Source organism: Callospermophilus lateralis, chromosome 2, assembly GCF_048772815.1.
Source record: "Callospermophilus lateralis isolate mCalLat2 chromosome 2, mCalLat2.hap1, whole genome shotgun sequence".
Lineage (NCBI taxonomy): Eukaryota > Metazoa > Chordata > Mammalia > Rodentia > Sciuridae > Callospermophilus > Callospermophilus lateralis.
The window spans coordinates 20,684,571-20,705,343 of record NC_135306.1 but is presented as its reverse complement, the minus strand read 5'-3'; the positions used below and the strand labels follow the sequence as shown (position 1 = coordinate 20,705,343).

The following is a 20,773-nucleotide window of genomic DNA, read 5'->3' as shown; positions in this document are numbered from 1 at the left end:
CTTGGTAAGGAATAAAACTGTCTCCCCACAGTCCCCAAGAGTTAGCACGTCCCCACTGTAGCTCCACCACAGCTCTTCTACCTTTTTATCTAAACGCCTTGTTTTTTTTTTTTTTTCTGTCCAGGTGCCTCCACCTTTCCTCCTTCCTGTCCTTGGAATGGTCTTTCATTCCCTGGGGTGAAGCCAAGGATTGTTCCTGCTCTGTTGAAACTTGGCAGTCCCCACTCTTTTAAATTTATGTAGTGACCTTACATTTCTCAAAACACATTCCCATGAAGAGTCATGGATGCTGTACAGAGCTTCCATTGGGAACCAGATTTAACTGTAGGTCTGGCTTGTTGAACTCAGAAAGCTCATTGTAAGTGGTGGGAATGAGCATCATTGGGAAATGAAGTGTGTGGAAGGTCTCTGCTCTGCTGTTCACCTGGGATATGGCATTAGGTGAATTACTCAATTTTTTACGAACTTCAGAAACAATGAGACCGTCTCTACCAAAGATGCTGCAAGCATTAAAACAGGGTTGAATAAAACAATGTACTTAATGTTTGGTATCTAGTATTGAGAACATTAAATTCCTTTTCCTTGCTCTCTGAACTCAACCACTGCAACCCTCTGTCTCCCCACAATAAATGGACAAGTATTTAATTCTGAGTAAGTCTATGCCACGGGCCCATATGAGAATAGAAGCTCTAGAGAGATCTTTTCCATAGGCACCCCAAGTCCTGACTACAGAACTGGGTGATGCTGGGAAGTGGCGTCCTGCAGAAAGGTCTTACAAACCCAGGCTTTGGAGCCATGCAGAATAAGTGTCACTCCCATCTCTGCCATACCAAAGCCTTAAGAAAGCCTTTAGCCTCCCTGAGCCTCACCCTCTTAGTAAGGACAATCATTCCTGACAGATTACTGTAGGGTCCAATGGGACGATGCCCATAAATCCATCAGCATAGTGTCTGGCATAGGTGGAGCTGGTGGGGTCAGAGCATACTTCCTGGGAAAGATGGGCCTTGGGGTAGGTTTTGAATGTTATGGGGTTGGAGATGTGGACAGCATACGGGAACAGCATTCCAAGTGAGAAAAACATGATGGATTAGATCCTGTGCTGCCATCTAGGTTTTTAAAAACTCTGGCTCATTCTTGCCCCTTTTCTTAACTCCTACATATCCAGTAATTAAAGCATAAGAAGATTGAACACAGGCCCAAAGCCATTGAAAGAACCCTCTTTGCAATTGCTGCCTCCAGAGTCAGGCATAGGACTATCTGTATAATGTAGAAAATCTGAGGCTGCAATTAAGCACCAAATATCTTTTTGGATATTGCCTTTGCTGAAGGTTAGGATATTATCAGTGAAATTTTCAGGGATCATAGCATCATGAGAGAATGGCTTATGTCCACAAAAATAGTCAATACAGAGACAGACATAAGCCTGAAAGAATACACTAAAATAGATAGAACTCAAATTATCATTAAATAAGAAATGACAGTTATAAATGCAAATGTGAGTATTGGCCTTTTTAAAGTAGCATCGATCAGGTTGCCAGGCTTGATTTAGCTTTTATCATATGACTGTAAATAATATCCAAACAATAAGGAGTCATTTAAATCATGTGGATTTTTAGAGTCAAAATGATAGCATATCTAATCTTATTTTTGTATTCTGAAAATAGTTTTAGATAACTCAATCATACTTTTAGCTTCTTAGATCTTTTGCTAAGTTAAGAACCCAAATTCAACGTGGTCGATTGCAAGTTTCCTTTAAGAAGCAGAAGTGAAGCATTCAGTGGCTGCGCTTTCACGCCAAGTCCTCCTGGCTTTGGACTTTCTATAGGAAGTGGCATCTTGATATGACTGTCTTTTATCAATTTTTTGAATCAATCTGAAACATATCTGTCACCTCTCAGGATTTTTATGTTGCACTGGCAAAGCCTTTGTATAGTTCATTCATTTAGGAAAGATGCCAAATTTTATTGCAGATTGATGAGGAGAGTAAAATATTGGTGGATATTCCTTGGCAATTACTGGCTTGTAAGGGAAAGTTGTATTTCAATAATCATTCTCTTTTGACACCTGTCCAGTTATGTACATAGAGTCTTCAATTCTTAGGACCAGTATGATTGGCTGGTCTAGGTCCTTCGCAAGTTGACCTTTCCTTAAAAGGTACCTTTAAATAGCCAATATGATCATTATGAGACCCACATATAGTTAGGTTCCTACTGTAGCTAGAATGCTGAAATCCAGTCACATGGAGGTGTAATGTGAGTATCTTTAAGATCATCCATCATATGAGTATCACTAATAAATATTGGGCTGGATTCTCCTGTCCACATTGTAAGGTGCATTAAAGGGGGCCTGGGGCATTGAGTCCAGAGAAGTCTTTCCATAGATTTCCTCACCTGACAGCTCATGAAGCCTGCATGGCTGTAACATTGGGGTTGGGTTTTACCTTCCTGTGTCAGGTTTCCGTGATGACAGGTTTAGATTCTCCCCTTTTAAATCTGATTTAATGTATTGCACCATGTTCACCAGCAGTAAGATCTTAGTATCACAATTTAAAGAAATTGTTTAAAATATTTTTGTAAGATTTATCATGGGTATGTATGGTTCTGCTTTTCCCCCTTTTTATTGATTAAAATTGAAGAAAAGATTGATATAAGTTAGAGTATCATTAGCCTTAATCTGCATATAATAGACTAGTATAGTAAAAGTATTTTAATGATAAAAAGAGATTTATTATATTTAGTTGACCAGGAAACTCTGCAAGATTTATTCATTGGGCATGACAAGGCCAATATTATTGAGTTGGAATAACTTAATTTTTATCAAATATATGATTTGATTTTGATGTTAATGGAATTATGAAATGAAAAATATTATAATAAGTTGCATGTAGAAATTTATATTTGAAACTAACTTTAAATGGACTTGAATGATTATCTTACCTTGCAATGAGGTGAGAGGCAGAGTTTTAACTTAGGAGATGTAACCTCTACAAAGGACGTGGAGGTATAAAGAGACACCTTTTTAGAATAAGATATGTCTATGGGTAATGAGCATAGGAAAAGTATTTTATGTATTGTTAATAATAAAAAATGAAATAGAAGATTGAATAGCCTTTTATTCACCAATCTAGGTAAATTTGTTATTATCATTAAATCTCAAGTTTAAATATTGATGGGTAAAAGCAAGTTAATAGTATTATTTAGGACAGTGATGTAATGAATTGTTTGGGAAACTTTAGAATTTGATATGGCATTGACCCAGAAATGACATCTCAAGGGACTTATGTCAAAATAATCTTTTTTTTTTTCATTTTTTTCAAAATAATCTTTACAAAGACATAGTTGTATGAATATCTTTAAAATTTTATTTAAGGTAGTAAGATCACTTTAAATAATAATGTACAACTTATAATGATTTTACAAATTTAGAAAATGTCAACATGTGCTGTAGGGCCTAACGTTACACCCACATGGAGGAAAGTTCATCTTGCTCATTGTGCAACAGGGAAGTCCTAAAATGGAATATTATGTTTGGGGGCAAAGTGCTGTCAGAACACTAGCAAGTGCAATTTCCTAACTCAGCCAACAGACGTCATTAGCAACCTGAGTGTTGGCATAATGAGTTCATTAACAGAGAAGCCATGGTAGTTGGAATGGAGGCTACATATGGTCCAACAGATCTAGCTTTTGCTGTTGCTGAAAATCCAGCCTATCAGCAGCACCACTGACAAGGAACCCTGATACAGGATCATGCTCGAAGGAAATGAACCAGCCACTTGGTGGCCACTTGACTGTATCAGATCTCTTGCAAAATAGAAGGAGTAGCTGCCATCCTGACAGGGATCAACTCATATTCTGTATGTGGGTTTGTGGGGCTTCATCCAACACGGAAATTGGATTCCTGGAGATCAGCAAGGGATCAAAGCTAAAGATCCTACCTCAGACAAAAGAGGAAGGGTAATTGGCATATGACCATGGAAGTCACTAAGTCTATCACATTCTTCATCACCCAGAACCCACCAGACCATTCGAATAGCAAAACAGCCTCTCTAAGAGCAGCCAAGATCTCATTTTAGAGTTAACACCCCATGAGGAAAAGCTACCACCCTTCTAGGCAACCTAAGTCAATGTCCCAGGGTCTGGAAATTAAGGAATAGAAGTAGATGTGGTTCCACTTTCCATCACTCTCAGCAAACCTCCTGGATAATTACACTTCCCTTCCCTTTAGTGTATTAACTCTGCAGGTCTAGAAGGGGACACTTCCATCCAGGGACACAGTGAAGATCCCATTGAATCAGCTATGGCCATTGCTGGGGCATTCTGGTTCCACGTGTCAACAGAAGAGCAGGCAAAAAAAATTGAAACACAGTGGGATGTGGTGGAGCACCCTGTAATCCCAGCAGCTTGGGAGGCTGAGGCAGGAGGATTTCGAGTTCAAAGCAACCTCAGCAAAAGCAAGGCACTAAGCAACTCAGTGAGACCCTGTCTCTAAATAAAATACCAAATAGGGCTGGGGGTATGGCTCTGTGGTCAAGTGCCCCTGAGTTCAATCCCTGGTAATACCCCCTCCCCATATAAAAGCTTGGTCCCCAGATGGCCTTACTGGGAGGTAGCAGAACTTTCAGGAGGTAGAACCTCATGGGAGGTCCTTAGGTCATTAGAGGTTTGCCCCCACAGGGGATTTGGGGACACTCCATCTTCTTGTATTCTCTCTCTGTTTCCTGTCTGATGAGGGGAGTGGTTTGCTCTGCCACACACCACTGCCATGATACGTTGGACTGATCCTGGACTGAAGCCTTCAGAACTGTCAGTCAAAACAAATCTTATCTCTTTATATTAATTATCTCAGGTATTTGTTATAGTAACAAAGCCAATTAATACAGGCATAAATTTGAAAGATGAAGCTATCAAGTTTATAGGAGAACATATAGGAGGATACTTTGCATTCTAGCAAAGAACTTCCAAAACAAAAATTTAAAAGCACAAAATATAAGCAACCTCTTCCCCACTAAACATGATGGATCTCATAAAATGTGTAATGGTGTCAAAGACATTGAGGTAAATACACAGTGACAATTGTGAGAAGACTAAGTTATAATATTCCAGGGCATCCTATATATTCTCAAAAAAATAAAGACAGAAATGTCAATAGAAATATGAACAGGCAGGTTACAGAAGAGGACATACCAAAGGCGAATGAGTGGAGGAAGAGACTCTCCAACCCTCCAACTCCCTAGTATCCAGAGAAATAGAAATTCAATCCACTTGGAGTCACCCACTTATGCCCATTACATTAGCAGGAATGAGAGAGCTGCCTGAAACCAGGTTGGCAGAGAGGGGACTAGAGGAACGCTCATGTGCCATTGGTGGAGCTGTGGATGGGAGCAGCTCTACAGTTCTTTTTTTTTTTTTTTTTTAAATATTTATTTATTTATTTATTTATTTACTTTTAGTTCTCGGCGGACACAACATCTTTGTATGTGGTGCTGAGGATCGAACCCGGGCCGCACGCATGCCAGGCGAGCGCGCTACCGCTTGAGCCACATCCACAGCCCAGCTCTACAGTTCTTATCAAATACTCTTTGCACATATGCCCTCATGCAGACTTCCCTCTGACCCGGGGTTTATTATATCCAGAGAAATTCTGATGGAGACGCTTAAGGGGCAAACATACAACCACCCACTGCAGCTTTGTTGTGTTAGCGGGGAGTTGGAGGGTCTGACCTTCCCTGCTGGAGTGTGTGTATGTGGAGCAAGAGCATCACGACAGTCTTCTTCCACTTCTCCCCTCCCAGCCCTGGTGTTGTTTTGGTCCCACAGTTTACACTGACCTGTTAAAACTGCACACTCCATTGTTATTACGTTGTGTGGAGTCAATTATTTTTTAAATAATTAAAAAAATATGCATATGTAATTACTGTTTCTGGTTTCCTCGCTACTTTGTACAGATTCCTAACTTTATCTGGTATCATTATTCTTGAGTCTTAAGAATTTCCTTTAATATTCTGGTAGTAGTATATGTTTTATGTCACAATTGTTAGTTTTTATCTGAGGAGTTGAGTTATAATTAGGATCTTAATGTCCCCGTTGAACCTAACCTCTGTGTCAATTTTAATTAATTTATACATTTCTTCTCATTGGGATCATATTTTCCTGCTTTTTATGTGCCACGTAACTTTTTAAATTGAATACCAGACATTGTGATTGGATCATCTTTATTTTATACATATTTTGGAGGTTACTGGGGATTGAACTCAGGGACACTCAACCACTGAGCCACATCCCCAGCCCTATTTTGTATTTATTTAGAGACAGGCTTTCACTGAGCTGCTTAGTGCCTCATTGTTGCTAAGACTGGCTTTGAACACACCAACCTCCTGAGCCACTGATATTACAGAAATGCACCTCTGTGCCCGGCTCTATAAATATTTTTGAGCTTTGTTCTGAGACATTGTTAAATTACTTAAAAACAATTTGATCCTTTTGGATCTTGCTTTTAATATTTGTCAGAATGAACTAATTGTTCATTCTGCTGAGAGGAAATTTCTGAGCACTCTGCCCAGGGCCCTGTGGATTCTGAGGTTTCCCATAGGCTTTCCCCAAATGTGTCTTCTGAGTACTCTCTGTACCTAGACTTGAATTGCTCTGTCATGTTCTAGTTGTCTTTTTTTTTTTTTTTTTTTTTTTAAGAGAGAGTGAGAGAGGGGAGAGAGAGAGGGAGAGAGAATTTTTTTTTTAATATTTATTTTCTAGTTTTCGGTGGACACAACATCTTTGTCTGTATGTGGTGCTGAGGATCGAACCCGGGCCGCACACATGCCAGGCGAGCGCGCCACCGCTTGAGCCACATCCCCAGCCCTCTAGTTGTCTTTTAATTGTGCCTTTTTGTTATAAGGAGGAGAAAAAGAAAGAAGAGGAGGAGGAGGAAAGGAAGAGAAGAATGTTACTTTCTAGAAAACAGTGGGAGAAATAACCTGAATCAGAAGAACAAAGACAGCCTGAGGCAGGAGAACACATGGGCTGGGTTGGAGGCTGGAGCAGGGCAGGGAAGACTCCCCAGCAGAATGCGGTCCCCAGACATGTGCATGTGCTAGCACCCTGTGAGCAGGCTAGGCTCCATGGCAGAGGAGGGTTCCATTCCCGTCAGCTGAATTTGAGGTGCAGATCATCCTGTGCTATCTGGATGGGCTTGGGGAAATCCAAAAATCACTCCAAGTGGAAGAGGGAGACGGAGGAAAGAAGCAGAGAGAGGGTCATGCCAGAAGGACTTGGCCTGGTGCTGGCTCTGAAGACAGAGGAAGAGGCCACGAGCCAAAGAACAACAGTCTCTGGAAGTGCTAAGAGGGAACAGGTTGTTCTAGAGCCCCCCCAGAGCTCGCAGCTTAAAACTCTGCTTTCTTTACTCCTTTCTTTTCTTCTTTTCTCTCGTTTTTTGGAGAAATTTGAAAAACACAGAAAACTAGGAAGCAGAAAATAATAATTACTGCTACAGTTTGGATCTGAAATGCCCCCAAAGGCCCCTGTGTAGAAGGCTTGGTCCCCAAGTTCTGGTGCTGTGTGGGGGGTGGGGGGATTGTCAAGAGCCAGGCCTAGTGAGGGGTCTTCAGGTCACTGGAGAAGTGCCTTTGAGTGGCCCCAGCCTGTGCCCATACTTTTGCTCCCAATCAGGAGGCAAGCAGTTTGCTCCACTGTATGCTTCTGCCATTCTGTGCTGCCTCGACACAGGCCCATCCAATTCTGGGCTGAAAAATCAAAAGCTTGGACCAAAATAAACGTTTTCACTTCATGAGTTGATTTTTCTCAGGTATTTGCTATAGTAATGGAGAACTGACTAACAGTTACCCACACATCTACCACCCGGAAAACAACGTGGCATCTTGTCTTTTATCCCTACATAGTTCATGTGGGAAAATCACCAGTAGTAAAAATCACTGATATGGATGGTCCCCTCTGATTACCACCCCCAACTCAGGAGTTAACTCTACAGAGAGCTCGTATTGTTGTTCTAATACATTTTCATAATTGAATGCCTTGCTGTTCAAAGTGTGGACCATAGAGCAGCAGTTCTGGTATCACCTGGGCGTCTTCGAGAAAGCCGAATGTCAGGCTGCACACCAGACCTACTGAATCTGAGTCCAGGTCTCCATCAATAATGAATTGCATTGTCGTCTGTTCTGGCCTGCGTCCTGCACAGGTGGTGGAATTAGGGTTTCCTCTGCAGGTAACAGGCTGGCTGCGAAATAAAGCAAAGAAAGAGAAAATGGTGAAGAAACCACAGGACCCAGGAAGTAATTTTAGAAAGTGTGTGGGACAACTCTTCTATCGCCCACGTCCCGCATGGGCCATGGAGTCAGGGTCACTCCACGTGAATTGGGCTGGCGGTAAATGGACCACACAAACGCAGAAATAACTTTTTCGGGGTTCAAGGAGGGCTCTGAGGCCTCAGCTCCCATGCTGGAGGGCAAGGGGAACAAGGGAGGCAAGAGGCCAAGAGCAAGCTCACCCCGAACCTCTGTTTTTATTTAGGGAGGGACATTCCATAGAAAATTCCACCCAAATAAGGGAAGGGGATTGTGTTACTGCAAATAGGGGGTGTGGGCCTGTTGCATTGGGTGACGACCACGCCCAGAGCTGCACTCCCTTGCCTAGTGAAGGTGAGGCCCATCTGCCTCATACTTCAGGGGATGCCAATAGGTTAGTGCACCAGAAATCTATTAAGCTTTTGAGGAATTTATATTGCAAAAAGAAACTTAGGCCTAACCCATAGCAAAGTATGTGGTATTTAATTCTCAAAGTAATCTCTCTAGACCTGTGCAAGCAGGAAGTGGGCAGTGACCATGAAGGAGGATGAACTTGGAAGAACCTCCCAAGGTGGAGTGGAGGGAAGACCATGCTTCCCCACCATCTATTTTTGCTTACCTCTTACAACTCAGCTTTAACCCCTGAGTTTGAGGACATTGTCCTAGGGAGTAGTGTATAGAAAGAGCAGGTTCCTGAATGACTGCAGGGAATATTCACTTCAGATGTTCATAGGGGAGAAATTAATCCCATCTTCATTAAACCATACTGGGTTACACCTGCATCTCTTTCTGATAGCATCCCACCTAGATAGACTAATGGTATGTTCAACAGAGATCTGTATCTTTCCCCACTAAATTCATGCCTCCAACTGACTGGATTAAATGGCAGTTCCAGCTTTCCAATTGCTCAGGCCAAAATCCTTGAAGGCCTTCTGTGTCCTGGCCCCTGATGGGTACACAGTGTCAAACCGAGCCTTGCATTTGTGAATCAGCCTGGTGCTTCCCCTGCATGGAGAATACCTGTGTTCTTGTCCTAAAAATGTTAATACCCTTCCACCAAAGACCCCTAGGAACGAACACATGTGTGAGTCAAGAAGTTGGCTTTACTGTTGCAGCTAGAAAGAACACTCACCAAGGGGAACTGGGCGTCTCAGAGAGAGTCATAGGAAGAACCTTCTATAGGATTTGGGGAGGTCCAGAGGAGCTCTAAGTTGGGTGCAATCAGAACTGCAGGGACAACTCAATGGTTGAGAGCTCAATAACGCTTACAAACAAGAAATGGAGATAGACATAAATCTGCAATTGGTAGAGAAGCAGCTATGACTCAATTTAGCCAGGAGAGAATCGTGTTAGTGGATTGCAAAAGTATTTTGTTTTTCTGATCTCAGAGTGCCCTTGTCTCATGTTGGTGTTTTATGAGATGGTTCATGTCCAGCAGAACGATCTAGAGCCAACCATGAGAGTCAGGCCAGCTGTGAAAACACTGAAGCCTAAATGTGAGAGCCGGGCCAGTCCCAGGAGATTAAGGGGTGCTTTTCCTAAAGTTTGGAAGTTGTCGCTTCTGCAACCGCAGGCCCACAGCCTCTTTCTGTGGCTCCAGGTAGGGGAGAGGAGCTGTCCAAGTCCCTTGGAGTTGAAGGGGAGGGTCTCTCTGGTTCAGCTCCTGGACCTTGGAGGTGCATCTTCAGCCCGCACTCTTGCCTAGCTTTTGTGACACTTGCCCCCCAGCCATGTATTAGTGGCTCTGATCTGTCCTCAGATCTCAGAGGACAGCATTGCTCGGCTCCATTTACTCTCTGGTTCCCACGTGGTTTCCCCTTTTCTTTCATTAGAAAGGGATTTCTCTGCTTCTGATCTATAGACATTCCCCTCTGTCTCTGAGTGTTCTTAATATTTCACGTCTGGGCTGGGGATGTGGCTCAAGCGGTAATGCGCTCACCTGGCATGTGTGTGGCCCGGGTTCAATCCTCAGTACCACATACAAACAAAGATGTTCTGTCCGCCAAAAACTAAAAAATAAATATTAAAACTCTCTCTCTCTCTCTAAATATATATATATATATATATATATATATATATATATATATATATATATATATATATTTCATGTCTCATTTGCACAAAATATTTGGAGTGGAAGGGGTGGGTCTCGGTGTGAGCTGAATTGATATGGAGATAGACAAGGGACTTTTCATGACTTTCTCTGGGCTTATTTTTCGGCATGTGGTACTGCCCACCATTTCCCATCATCAATGTGGCTCTTGCTATTGTTATTTATTTCCTAAGTATTCTCGGGGAGATTGGAACATGCAGTCTGGGCCTCAGCTTTCCTGTCCCTTAAATGCCACCATTAAGGAATGGCAAGTCATTATGAAGTCAAACAACAACAAGTGCTGGCGAGGATGTGGGGAAAAAGGTACTCTTGTACATTGCTGGTGGGACTGCAAATTGGTGAGGCCAATATGGAAAGCAGTATGGAGATTCCTGGGAAAGCTGGGAATGGAACCACCATTTGACCCAGCTATTGCCCTTCTCGGACTATTCCCTGAAGACCTTAAAAGAGCGTACTACAGGGATACTGCCACATCGATGTTCATAGCAGCACAATTCACAATAGCTAGACTGTGGAACCAACCCCGATGCCCCTCAATAGATGAATGGATAAAAAAAATGTGGCATTTATACACAATGGAGTACTATGCAGCACTAAGAAATGACAAAATCATGGAATTTGCAGGGAAATGGATGGCATTAGAGCAGATTATGCTAAGTGAAGCTAGCCAATCCCTAAAAAACAAATGCCAAATGGTTTCTTTGATATAATGAGAGCAACTAAGAACAGAGCAGGGAGGAAGACCAGGAGGAAAAGATTAACATTAAACAGAGTCATGAAGTGGGAGGGAAAGGGAGAGAAAAGGGAATTTGCATGGAAATGGAAGGAGACCCTCATTGTTATACAAAATTACATATAAGAGGTTGTGAGGGGAATGGGAAAAAAAATAAGGAGAGAAATGAATTGCAGTAGATGGGGTAGAGAGAGAAGATGGGAGGGGAGGGGAGGGGGGATAGTAGAGGATAGGAAAGGTAGCACAATACAACAGTTACTATTATGGTATTATGTAAAAATGTGGATGTGTAACCGATGTGATTCTGCAATCTTTGTGATGTTTTGAATAACCAATAAAAAAAAAATCCAAAAAAAAAAAAAAAAAAAAAAGGAATGGCAAGTCAGCTGTGGTGGCATGTGCCTCTACTAAGGAGGCTGAGATAGAAGGATGGCTTGGGCGAGGGACTTTGAGGCTAGCCTGGACAACATTGTGAAGCCCATTTCAGAAGGAGTGGGGAGGGGAGGATCCTACCATAACTGGTGGGCCTTCTACATAGCTTTTTACCATATTTTGGCAACCAGACCAAGTATTTGAGGAGGAATACAGTTGAACCTGATTTAGTTTTCTTATCTGGGGACACAGAGAGATACAGGGAGCTTCAAATGTGTGGATACTGTTCTCTCATTAACTTGAGCCTATGATGATGGAGCCTTTATTTTTGCACAAGGCATGCCCAAACCACATTGAGCTGGTGTCTGTCACAGCACTGTCACTCTCTCAGTGTCACATTGAAAAAGAGAATTCTAGGATAGAGAAACGATGGAGTGAGTCTTGTATTCTTACTATATGAATAATGATCTTATGGGGTCACTAAAAAATATGCAGATAAAAGGGCAAACAGCCTTCAGGGGACTTGGGATGATGGTCCGAGGATTACTGCAGGAGAAGGGAGAATCCTGAAACACAGAGGAGACTCTGAGACGCTGGAGGAGGATTTCTGGTGCTGGGACCAGGAGGTCCTCCCATCCTCCCACTTTAGCCTCACATTCTCCCAGAACAAGGACAAGTCACAGGACTTCAGGGCTGATAATTTATTGAAGGGGTAGAGAAAGACTTCTTCATGTACAGATGACCTGGGTGTGGCAAAGAGAGAAATTTAGAGAAAGCCTTTGATTCTTGGTGAATGGATGAATCTTCCTCAGCAATCTGGGAAGATCTCGAGATCCAGGATGACACACTCATATGTGACAGTGGTGGAAATCAGGTGACAGAACTTGTCATGAGATGGCGTAGCCATGAGGAAGGAGAGAGATGATGCTGGAGCCCAGGCGAGGAAACTTTCTCTCTGCCCTGAAGAGAACACAGAAACTCATCACTCATCCTGGGACTGAACTGAGGAAAAGGGAAATTCGTATTTTTTAAACCTGGGTCTGTTCTTCAGGTTGGAGGACAATGGAAAGATGAGTCAGTTCCACTCTGGAGTGAGAAGTCAAGGATGTGCAGAGTCAGAGAAGATATTCTTATCCTAACTGGAAGGCGAGATGGCTTCCTGGGCTTGGAAGATGGACCACAAACACAGATTCATATTTATGTGGGTTTCTTACTCACACCCTATTATTCTTTTTCCATTTCAACCTTCAAGTCCTGATAACCTTAAGCTCATTATCAGGAACTGAGCCTTTTCCACCTGCATCCCCTGCACGCAGCACTCTGTAAGGAGCACGTCACTGCTTCCTTTTTTGGTTGCTTAGGCCATTTGTTCAAAAGTTCATGGTAAGACTAGGTCCTGACCCAAGGTCATCCAACTCAAAACTGTGTACAAATTGGTCATGTGTACCTCCCTCTGCAACAAAGATAGTTGGAAGGGGGAAAAGTAAATTGGGTAGGAGAGCTTCTCATTGCCACAGCACATTGCCCAGCAGAGCACCAGATGTGTAATGCCAGTGGGCTTATAGAGAGTACAGAAAGCCCTCTATGTTGTTTTTCTTAATGCAATCTTTGGGCACAAGTCCCTAATGGTTTTGGAAGGCACTGTTCCCTGGTCCACCTCATCTGGTTTCAGGGTCAGAGATCACCTACCTGGAGAGTTAGGACTGTGTTCAACCTCGGGCCTGGATACAGCGGTCTGCAGAGGCAAAAGAGAAGACATTCAGAGAGACCATCCCTATTATTTTTCCCTAAGAGAAATTGGATGCTTCTCTATGTTGGCACAAAGGAGGCTGATTGTCTTCCCTTGGATTTTCCTTTTCTATGGACATGAATTTCAGGAGGAGAAGGCCAGCTAGCTAAACTTACCAACAGTGGTCAGGTCCAATATGTTTTCCTTAACAATTCCATATTTTTCACAAAGTTTTACAAATTTCTTCTTGAGTTCTGAGCTCACATCTGGTGCTCGACCTGTGGGAACAGTGACATTACTGTTGTGACTTATGTCTTGAGGATAGAGGAGAATGAGAGGACAGGGCTCCAGAAGAACAGGAAAACGGGTGGTGACAATTGTATGTCAGGACCTGTTCTGAATATGACATCAATAAGACATCTTTCTGGCACAATGAGAGATTTCATGATCTTCCCATCAGTGAGACTGAGGGACTCCCAAAGGTATACATCTGTCTTCAGTGGGGAAGAAACGGTCCAAGATAACTTGGGGAGATCATTTTGTGTCTAGGGTCCTTCCTTCCCTTTCCTCCCACCCAAGATGAGTGTCAGCATGAAAATACTCTACCATAGAGCTGCATCAGTTGGAATGTATTTCCATGATTTTCATTTATTACGTAAAAAATAATATAGCTACAATAGTCCGTTTCAAGTACTTTAAATGTATTATGTCCATCATCTGTGAAGAAAACAGAATACAGCTCAGAACTTCTTTGGTTTGTGGGAAGCAATAAAAATTTTTTTACCTATTCTTGCCCATGAAAAAACACAATGCATCTTCTAGAAGACTCAGTGAAGATGTCCAATGCCTGGGCTTCATGAAGGACTTCTAAAAAGGACACTGGTAAATAGACCATGAGTGTACAACATTCAGTCTCAGCGTAACTCACCTTCTATTGTCCTTTCTGAGACCTGTCCACCTCCCTCACCATCTCTGTCAATAATCCTGTCTGTCTTACCAATAAGCCCTCTGGCATTTCATATCTGGTGCTACATCCTGGGCTATGTGTGGCAATGGCCCCCAGGCATCATCACATAGATGGCAGAAAACGAGCAGCTATCCTACCAGTTTACCTTTTCCCTCCTGCCAATTACCTTTGTTGTAGAAGGAGGTACGTCTGACCAGACTACATTCTTTCTTTGATGGTATTATAGGAATTGGCTTTTGCACCTAAGTTTTTCCTATATACAGGACATTGGCTATTAGATGGCCCCTATTTTATTACTTTAATGAGAATTAATGAGTCATTGATAAATATCCTGATATTATTGGAGTTCAGTAAATTCCTTGCAGTTGGAAATATAATTTAGAAAGAACATTTGTGGTCTACTTACATTCAACAGAATATACACCATCCTCTTCTGTTTTGTCACAAACAAACTCAATTTCTGCACATACTCCATTTATACTGTAAAAAAGAATGAGTTGATGCCCAGGACATATTGATGAGGCTAGCTTTCTTGTCCTCTAGTCTACCTATAACCTGGATTTCTGATTCCACCTAACTTTTGAATATTTTTTGTACAATTACCAAACAGATTTTCTTCATAATTGTTTCATTTAATTTGATACTTGGGAAATGACTTAAAAAGTGCTTGAACTGCTTGTCTCCATTATTACTACGACTTCCCATACTTACTACTAATATACCACAACCACTCGTTAAGATCATTAGCTAAGTATGCACTAATGGTGCCTCTCAGCTGAGTTCTTTATGAACATCACCTGACTCAGTCCTTACAAGAAATCAAGAGGGAGAATCTTTATCATCAGCTTTTGTCCTTGGAAAATGAAGGTGGGAAGGGATGAATTCTTTTTTATGGTACTAGGGATTAACCAAGGGGTGCTTAACCACTGAGATATATCCCCAGCCACTTTTTATATTTTATTTAGAGACAGGGTCTCACTAAGTTGCTAAATCTGACTTTGAACCCATGATCCTCCTGCCTCAGCCTCCGAGCCAGTGGGATTAAAGTTGTGCACCACCATACCTGGTCAGGGATGGGTTTTCTTAGTCAACAGCTGGTAAAAATCAAATTCAGTCTGTTGATTCTAAATCCCATGCTCTCAAACTATTCCATATTGTCATGCTAACCTTGATTCTGATACCCCTATGCCCTCTGCATCCCCCACTTCTAATCAATTTACTCCTGTAACCAACTCTTTATCAATGAATCTTGAAAAGTCCCAGGTCCATCAAGTCCTGGGCCAGTGTCAACTAAGAGACTGTGATTTTGGATGCAGGCTCAGTATGTATGTGCACATGTCTGTGTGCATGAGTTTGTGTGTGTGTGTGTGTGTGTGTGTGTGTGTGTGTGTGTGTGTGTTTAGGTTTAAGACTATACCTACTCTTTCATTTTCCCTTTCCCAACTAAAAAATGCACACTTACATTATATGGCATTTAAAGCCTAAGGAAGAGTTCTTCAAGACATGGATATATTCCACAAAAACCCTCATGCTACCATTTTCTTCTATCTTTTCCTTATCATCAGAGGCCAGGAGAATGGAATACCACTCCCCTGAATACTGCAATAAATAAGAAAAATGATTAAGTGAGAAAAGCGGAGAGGGAATGCGACACAGACACTCTTCTCCTCGAACTCTTGGCCTGTGGGGCAGGACTCAGGATGATAAGAGGGAATTAGAACTCAGATCATTTGACAGGACACCTAGGACATTTCCACTGAAAACGGAAGTCCCCGGCCCTGTTGCATTTTAATATGGCACAATTGCTCTTAGTTCAGGTCTGAACCCACTCCTTTTAATATGCCACCCTTCAACGTCAAAAGTTGTAATGCTCCACAGTTTTACCTTGGACGGATCAAAGTTGCTTGTCACAGCATCATGGGTTCCTTCTGTGTGAGCACAGATCAGGGTCAGTCCCAGACTCAGCAGCAGGAGCTTCATCTTGGTAAGGAATAAAACTGTCTCCTCACAGTCCCCAAGAGTGAGCACGTCCCCACTGTAGCTCCACCACAGCTCTTCTACCTTTTTATCTAAACGCATTAGGTTTTTTTTTTTTTTTTTTTTTCTGTCCAGGTGCCTCCACCTTTCCTCCTTTCTGTCCTTGAAATGGTCTTTCATTCCCTGGGGTGAAGCCAAGGATTGTTCCTGCCCTTTTGAAACTTGGCAGTCCCCCCTCTTTTAAATTTATGTAGTGACCTTACATTTCTCAAAACAGATTTCCATGAAGAGTCACGGATGCTCTACAGAGCTTCTATTGGGAAACAGATTTAACTGTAGATCTGGCTTGTGGGACTCAGAAAGCTCATTGTAAGTGGTGGGAATGAGCATCATTGGGAAATGAAATGTGTGGAGGGTCTCTGCTCTGCTGTGCACCTGGGGTATGGCGTTAGGTGAATTACTCAATTTTTCACAAATTTCAGAAACAATGAGACTGTCTCTACCAAAGATGCTGCATAGGATCTTTGTTTATCACAAGCATTAAAACAGGGTTGAATAAAACAATGTCCTTAATGTTTGGTATCTTGTATTGAGAACATTAAATTCCTTTTCCTTATTCTCTGAACCCAACCACAGCAACCTTCTGTCTCCCCACAATAAATCGACAAGTATTTAATTCTGAGTAAGACTATGCCATCGCCCATATGAGAATAGAAGCATTAGAGAGATCTTTTCCTTCAGAGAACCTTCAATGAAGTTGAAGGAGTGCTTCATGAGCTCAGATGCTTAGTTGTATGAGCACATGAAAGGACCCAACTGAGTGACCCCAAGTCCTGACTAAAGACTGGATGATGCTGGGGAGGTGGCACCATACAGAAGGGGCTTACAAACACAGGCTTTGGAGCCATGCAGACCTGAGTGTCAATCCCATCTCTGCCATACAAAAGCCATAGGAAATACATTAGCCTCTCTGAGCCTTAGTTCCCTCTTTATAAAGACAATCATTCCTGACAGATTACTGTAGGGTCCAATGGGATGATGCCTGTAAACCCCTCAGCATAGTGTATGGCAGAGTGGAGCTGGTGGGGTCAGAGCATACTTCCTGGGAAATGTGAGGCTTCGGTAGGTTTCTGAATGTTGGGGAGGGGGATTTGCAGATGTGGAGAGCATGCGGGAACCACATTCCAAGTGAGAAAAATACTGTGAATTAGATCCTATGCTGCCAGCGAGGTTGTTAAAAGCTCTGGTTCATTCCTGCCCCATGCTATTGGGCCCCCAAAACAGAAAGAGGCTGGCATCCTGGGAGAAGGTGGCACAAGGCAATATACCTTGTAGCTGTGGCTTTTTACTTGTGGGACAGTTTAAAAGACACCCCCCCCAAAAAAAACCAAAAAAAACCAAATCACCCCAGCCTCTCGTGTGATCATTCCTCGTTTATGCTCCACTGACATCCACTCACTGGTATTTTGAAGCCTATGTAACTTCAGCCATGATAGGTGGCTCTGTGTTGTTCTGGCCCCATAATGGAAAGAATGAATTTGACAAATGGTGACAGAGGGCATGCAGTTTATTTTCACCAGTTTATTCTCTGCAAATAGATCACAAACCGTGAGCCAACAGGTTTTGAACGTGAACCCCACTGTTCCAGGTTTCTGATGCTGGGCGGAGAGCTGACTACCCTGGCTGCATACACCACTGCTTACTCGGTCTCTCACTTCCCCACCGCTCTTAACTGACTCTGCACTTCCCAGTGCCACGTTATACCCCTCTGTTTTTATTCTGTGTGAGAAAGCAAACTCCCTTCTGAAGATTTTTCTTGTTCACCTTTATCCCTGTGACGTAGTGTCACCTTTGGCATGTTTGTCCACAAAACCCTATTTTTAAAGCACTAAGGATTCTTGTTACTAGAAAGAAACTTCTAGAAAATGCTTTTATAAATAGGAATATTACCATCAGGTAATATTCAATGACTCCTAATTTATATTATTGGCCACAGCAGTAGAGAGAGAGCTTAGAACTGAAGCCTGCTCTATGCTAGGCCTATGCCTGGCACTTTGAGTGCTAAAGTGATAAACAAAATGGGACTGTGCCCTCAAGAAATTCCTGGCCAGTGTAATGGAGTGATTTGAAAGCAACCCAGCTACAAGATAAAGAGTGAAAAAATGGTATGGGAAAATGGGAGCCAATATAGAGGAAAAAGAGGAGAAGAGAGAACACATGATGAGGTCCAATTAAACATGGATCCCCCAATGCCTGGTACAGAGCAGGAAGATGAGCAGAGCTTTACCTAAGGAGCACAGATTCCCAAGCAAGCTGCAGTAGACTCTGGCTCTCTCCTCCCACATCAGAGAGGGAAATGGGTGGTCCCCGGGAAGGGAAGAGTCTGTGCTCCTGGCAGGGGCTAAGGGATGGGATTTAAGCCCCCGAATAGAGCACTTCTTCCTTCAGCCATGTGAAGATCAGCACTCTGGTGAGCTCGTCTCTGCGGGTACAGTAGTAGCAGAGGGACAGAATGTATAACTATCATCTGTCACCACCCCAGAGAGCTAGTCTTCAGAACTTCTCTTTCATGGGTCCAACTAAGTATGGGCCTGACTCTTCTCAAGAGTCGTTCCAGGGCTGGATTCCATAATGTATACATATATCAAAATACCATGTTGTATACCATAGACATATACGATTCTTACTTGCTAATTAAAAAAAAATGTAAAGATTACCAGAAAAAAGTCATCACAGCCTCTTAGGAACAAAATATTGACACCTGAATCCAAACTACTATATTAACAGTCAAGTTACAGCAACTAGTTTGAGGTCTTTAGAATTCCACAGACTTGAAGCCATCTGGTACTCAAAAGAATGATCTCGTTCAAAGTCATATTTGCTCTGAGCACAGCCTTATGTCAGAGTCCTTGTTCAAAGACAAATAGGTACAATGGGAAAATACAAAAGTAGCAGTACCGATTCCATCTGTCCTGGGGCCAGAAATATAAAAATAATATTTTGACGCTGGAAATAAAGTAGGAATTCAAGGAAGAGGTAGATAAGTGATTTACAAATGTTACTTCATTGAATCCTCATAAGGACTCTTCACGGTCTGTGCATTATCCTGTTTTACAGTGGTGTAGATTAAAACTCAGAAAGGTTAAGTAATCATACCAAGGTCTATCAGATCCTAGAGTTCCTCCTCTTCTTATTAATTCCAGTACACAGATTAGAGCTCCTTGTTGCTAACATGAAGGGGAGAGGGTTATGATGAAGGAACAGGAATAAGTAATACTGTAGACCCTGAGGGGCCACTGCCTGGTAGTTGCTACTAAAGAAACTCCAAGGAGACTTCTTTAACATGCAGTACCATGGTTGTCACTGTGAAAGTCTGATAAAGTGAAATGTGAGTGACGACTTTCTCTTGGTTCACAAGCATTTGATGTGTGGGTGGATAATTTGGGGGTTATTGCTTTTCTAATAAGGACTTAGAAGTTAGTTACATAGCAAAAAGCAAGAACTATTCCCTTCCATTCATGACTTTGAATAAAGTACCTCCTCACCAACGGTATTAAAACTCTTCTAGCAAACACCTCAAATAGGGCATTTTATCAGTGACCCAAAGGGATGATGACAGTTTTCCAGGTAGCTGAGAAATGATTGGCCCAATTAATGACTGACCCAGCACAGGGTGAGGAATTTACGGAGCTCAGATATGACCAGATAACAATCCATCTGTAACCAAGTAACTTGACTGAAACTAACTAGCTAATTGCAAATGAACTCAGTGACCTTGTCCTCAGTCACACCCTTTCTTGAACAAATCATTCATCGAGATATACCAGTGGAAACATTCAAGTCCTGCTACATGATGACAAGGCATATTTAGTGCCAAGAAGAATAACAATGCACACAAGCTTGTTTGATTTGGGTGTAAAATGGAAGTATTCCTTGGTCCCCTCGGGGCCAGGATGATCATACAGTCTGCTGGCGCTGACTCAAGACCAGTTCTAACCACGTGCTCTCATCAGGGACAGAAGGAGGCATGGTGCGATTGACATCCACCTAGGTCAGTTGGATCCTCTAAAAAGACAGACCTAGGAGCACAAAGAGTACTGGGGAGAAACTCTAGTGAAAGGAAGCAGAATTAGCAAAGCAGCTGGAGGTAGATCTAACAATATTTCTGTCAGCCCAGGAAGATTCTGGAGCATGTTAGAGTGGTACCACAGTTTTGTTCAGGCACTTGCTGGGGCCACCCTCAGAAGGGCCTCAACTCCAAAGCTGAGGTGGATCTGGGAGAGTTCACAGTGGAGGCCATCAGCTAACCACACTGCTCACAACTAGGCCACGAGTCTCTTCTTGGGAAGGGAATCCAAGTGATGCATCTACGTTTGACAAACCATCCTATTATCTCAAAGCAGGTCATTTTTCCTAAGAGGTTCAGACTCCTCTCTGGAAAGAGGGAGAGGTGGAAGGATCCCCTTTCCTTCTTTCTGTTGGAAATTTTTGCTACAGTGAGGGTTCGTGTATATAAGAGAACCAGGAATCCCAGTTCCTGTTGTCTCCAGGTCCCCTCATTAATAACCATTAAGTGCTTACTTACC

General features: G+C 42.5%; 1 protein-coding gene across 1 annotated transcript; it reads right to left on the bottom strand.

The window, feature by feature from the left end:
* Window positions 1–13,217: 13,217 nt before the first annotated feature.
* LOC143390760 (major urinary protein 4-like) lies at window positions 13,218–16,212 on the bottom strand. Its single transcript, XM_076843182.2, has 6 exons — window positions 16,095–16,212; window positions 15,673–15,809; window positions 14,617–14,690; window positions 13,850–13,960; window positions 13,420–13,521; window positions 13,218–13,249 (listed from the first exon to the last, which is right to left on the bottom strand). Exons 1-6 carry the CDS (start codon window positions 16,188–16,190, stop codon window positions 13,224–13,226), a joined length of 546 nt encoding a protein of 181 aa, XP_076699297.2. The 5' UTR covers window positions 16,191–16,212; the 3' UTR covers window positions 13,218–13,223.
* Window positions 16,213–20,773: the final 4,561 nt, after the last annotated feature.